Source organism: Phalaenopsis equestris, unplaced genomic scaffold, assembly GCF_001263595.1.
Source record: "Phalaenopsis equestris unplaced genomic scaffold, ASM126359v1 Scaffold000803, whole genome shotgun sequence".
NCBI classification, from domain to species: Eukaryota; Viridiplantae; Streptophyta; class Magnoliopsida; order Asparagales; family Orchidaceae; genus Phalaenopsis; species Phalaenopsis equestris.
In genome coordinates, this window is record NW_018165243.1 from 334,281 (window position 1) to 338,920 (window position 4,640).

At 42.0% G+C, this 4,640-nt stretch overlaps 1 protein-coding gene across 1 annotated transcript; it reads right to left on the minus strand.

Annotated features, from left to right (window-relative positions):
- Positions 1–1,065: 1,065 nt before the first annotated feature.
- LOC110031362 lies at positions 1,066–2,868 on the minus strand. The gene has a single exon (XM_020734527.1). It carries the CDS (start codon positions 2,792–2,794, stop codon positions 1,400–1,402), a length of 1,395 nt encoding a protein of 464 aa, XP_020590186.1. The 5' UTR covers positions 2,795–2,868; the 3' UTR covers positions 1,066–1,399.
- Positions 2,869–4,640: the final 1,772 nt, after the last annotated feature.

A 4,640-nucleotide genomic window follows, 5' to 3' on the forward strand; every position in this document is an offset into this window, starting at 1 on the left:
TTGTTTTATTAGATTCATTCTTATGAGTAATAATATCTTCATCTCTTTTCTTAAACAAAGCATTAGCAATACCAAAATCATAAGCTAAAGCAAAATCTAATATGACTCTACTTTCTTCATTAATCATTTTAAAACCGTAGCCACCATGAATATTTCTAAAATCTTCAACTACTCTACCAATATGTCCCTTTAAATCTCCTCCAATAAAAATTCTTTCTTCAAAAGATATCATTTGTATTAAGTCTTCTGAATCATTTCAAAATTTATCTTTTGAACTTATATCTAAACCTACATAAGGAGCTAAGCACTTATAATATTAAAAATCTTAGAATCAACAATAAATTTAAGGGCTATAATTCTATTTCCAATTCTATTAATTTTTATTCCATTATCTTTCAAACTCTTACATAAAATTACACCTACACCATTTCTAGTGTGACTCTTACCTAAATATCAAAATTTAAAGCCTAAGTTATCAATCTCCTTAGCCTTTTCCTTAACCAATTTAGTTTCTTGAATACATAATATATTTATCTTTCTATGAATCATAATATAAACTAATTCCATTAAAACTAATATAAACTAATTCCATTAATTTAAAAGTGAGAGTACCTATATTCCAAGATCATATTCTATATTAGTTTCACGGGACTAACTATTTTCTTGCATCCGTCCGTAATATGTGAACCCTTGTCTTTATTACATTACAACCGGGCGCCGGTGTAGCAGCCCTTGTACACTTTTCACTGTTCAGGTCATACAACAGGTCGGTTCCAGGGGACGCCGTAGCAGTTACAAAATGATCAAAAGGATTCATATCATACTTTTTTGACAAATTTTATGCTGGTTGTCGACTACCTAACACAACCATCCACTTTTCACACTGGGGCTTGAACACAATAATGACAGTCATTCTAAGCGAGGAAAAAAATCTTGATATGCACACATATGATATGACACTGCTCTTGTCTATTCTAAAGCTCCAACCAAAAATATCAAGGCTTGCTCCATTCACCTCCATGTGACCCAAAGAACTAATATTGTTTCATATGTCATTTGATGTATTTTTTTGAGTTATAGCGTGTGCATTTGAAAGATTACAAGTGTTACATTCCCATAATACGCATCAATTTTATCACAATGGATATTGGATTTGTAAAACCTAAAATCATATTCCCTAATCAGAACTCCAAATCTGCTCTTCATAAGTAGATAGCTAAGATGAGAGAACTGGTCTATGATTGGGGATAATGAACTGGAAGAAAAATATAAATTGGAACTTCAAAATTTTATGTATATAAACCCCAAGAAAAAATATAATGTTGCTATGACCTAAAAAATAATTTTTATTATAATAATTTTATAATTACTTTTACATAGTACCCATTCTAAACGACCACTATGAATTGCGGCAGCAGCCGTCCCCGGCGATGTAGCCGTCGCCCTCATACCAGCAGATGCAGCTAAACCCGACGAGGACCTCGGCAATCGCCATTTCAACTTTCTCCCTATCAGAGAACAATAGAGTCTGTAGAGCGAAAACACGCGGCTTTGTGTTCAACCGCCGTCGCTTGTCCATCATCCTCTCCTCCCGCCATTTTTCTGTATCCCTAGCCACCGGACCCAACCACTTCAGTATTCTCTCCACAGCCTCTCTCCACCCTTCCGCAAGTTTGCAGTCAGCAGCTCCTCTCTCCCTCCACCTCTCCCTCAACCTCCTCCTCACCATCCCCTGCAGCTTCGCTGGCAACATCTGATATATTTCATTTCTTGTCGCCGCGACTTCCCCCTCTTCTGCTTCCTCCGCGCCATTCTTAATCCTCATCAACCTCTCAGCTGTGAAGATGATATTCGCATATTGAATCATCAGCCCGGAGCCGCCCACCGTTCTCTCCTCCGGCTTTAAAACTTTCTTGCAGTCCTGAGGGAGCTTGTACTCTCCTTCACTGTTTCCCCTGCCTATGATTGGGCATGAGTTTCGGAAAGCTACTTCTTTGGCAGCTGCTTTCGTTCGGTCTATCGGCCCGGAGGCGTAAGGCCTGCTGGTGAACAGGGGATAAACTCGTAATCTCGGATTGAATGGATTGAAGCTCATTCGGCAGCCGGAGATCAGTACTGGAGGCAGTCCCGGAACGAAGGGGCTGAAGACGGCGCAGATGCGTGCGAAGATGGCGAGGACTACTTGTGACATGAGCGCTACCACCTCGTCAAACGTCTTGCACCATAAAGACTGTTCCTTTAGCTTCCCCACTTTCTTTATCTGCGAATTGATCTCCGCCGTCGGCTTATGCGGCACCAGCGTACCGAATTTCACCAAAGTCATGTTTTTTCCCCCTGCTTCCATCTCCTCCAAGAGCTTCACAACAACGGCAACGCATTTCTCCATCTGCTTGACTCGGCGTTCCACTCCTTTGACTGATAGAGTTACGATATGGGTGGTTGTGGAGCCAGCTTTGATGCCAGCATAGGTGCGAGGGAAGGAGAGCAGGGGTTCGGAGTCGCAGTGGATGGAGAACCGGGAGACGGTAGCTGCAGCGGAGTCTAGATCGGAGAAGAGTTCGGCACAGGCGAGGCGCAAGAGGAAGTGCTGGTCGGTGGAGGTGAGGTAAGCGACACCGGGGGAGCGCATGGTGTCGGCGCGGAGGCGGCGGAGTTCGGGTTCTGAGAGGGAGCGGTGGAGGGAAACCAGGCGGGACATGGCGGCGGCGGCCTCGAATGCGAGGATTCCGATGGAGGTGGAGAGGATGGAGTGGTGTTCGCATAACCATGAATTGGGTTTCGTAGGGAGGACCATTATGGTGAGATGTGCATTGGAGGCGAGAGGTGGATTAACGGGAGAGGTGCGTGTGGGTTATAGCTGAGTCTGGCGGCGGGAGTTTCAGAGATGGTTCGGTTGGACGCGGTTTATTGACAGTTCAGAAGGTGGGAAATTTTTGCCTCTGGATAATATGGTCCAAATAAATTCTTTTTTGTAAATTAAAAAAAGTCATTATATTTTCGGGATTTACATTCTTACCTCACAAAACATTGCTAATTATAAATTCCATGCCCAATTTTTTTTTTATTTACCTATTTAGATCTATGTAGCCCTGTAAATAAAGGTTGAGCATGGCAGTGACATCACAAATATCGACTTCATGAACTTGAAGGTGAGGTTAATGATATATTAGTTATAAGTTATTAAATTATCTTAATCTTTGCTGAATTAGGATTCGAGCATTTGAACCAACAGAAAAGGGGAGAGAGAAAAGAGATGAGAAGTGCACATCAAGTTGCTCTTCTGGGCTTTAAAATGTGATATTCCCGGACTTTTATGAGTTTTTTTTTATTTAAAATTTTATAACTATATGTTTTTGGGACATGGAGAGAGTGAAGGGCTGAAAACCTAAAATCGCTTCTTATACATGAGAGAAGGAAGAGCTCAACAAAAGAAAATTGCATCTATAACCCCGCTCTACGGGGGTTTTATAAGTTATTTTAGTAAATAAACCCATGTTGACCCAGGGTCTTGTTATTCTGTGGCTCCGTCAATTAGGGCCGAAGAGGTGAATCGATTAGTGCTACTAGTCAGCATTTTCCACGGGGATTGTCGGTCGATCAACCCTTCAGGTATTGACGACCGGGACAATTCTTGGAAATAGCTGGTGAGATGGGTAGATCTGATAGATGTTGGCGGGTTAGATTTTTTGAGGCGGTTTTCAATCCTCGATTTTTGTTGATGGAAATTTTGTAGGCAGAGAAGAGTTGTATCATCGAACAGAGGATGTTTTCTGAAAGTGCATCGCTAGGTCGGTTGGCTAGCGGGTTAGTTTTTCTTGGTCCACAAGTCACTTTTTAGGTGGATCCATGCTAAATCTAAATCTGTCCAAGAAACACACTCAAGGAATAGAGCGTTATAGGCGGCCACGAGAGAGAGAGAGAGAGAGAGAGAGAGAGAGAGAGAGAGAGAGAGAGAGAGAGAGAGAGAGAGAGAGAGAGAGAGAGAGAGAGAGAGAGAGAGAGAGAGAATGAGTAATAACACAATATTGAACAACAAAATTGTGTAACCTTTATTCATGAAATTGTACCTCTAAAAGTCGCAAGTACATTGGGAATATCTCAGTCCATACATAAATTTGGTTTGTGGGGTCTATTGATGAGGTCGGTTAGTGACCTTTTGCATTGAATGATTATGAGGCCGAGCAACTATAAGGTTCGGTGGCCCAAGGCCCGACGGCTGTGTGGCCGGTTGACTTCTTGTCGAGAGTTCGCACCAGTAATCCTGGAGTTAAAGGGTCTGCTCCCTTCTGAAGACCTCATACTAATTGGAATGCGATGGGCTCGTCTGAGCAGGACTGGTATCCTAGATTCTTCAAGGATGATTTATTTCTCTTTGGAGGCACCCCTGCCTCTATGATAAGATGAATTGGGCGATCGAGCATGTGGCTCGGGAGCGTATCGTAGGCTATGTAAGCCCTTATCATCTCTTTCACCACCCGTGAGATTATTTCGTGATTCGTGCTGACACATTTTTGACGTACAGTCCAGCTTTGTCAACTTATTTATTTTTTCTTTGTTGGATTGTCATGAGATTCATGAGAACATATTTTTTGGTGTACAATCATACAATAGAATTAATATTACCAATTCCCGTATGCTCT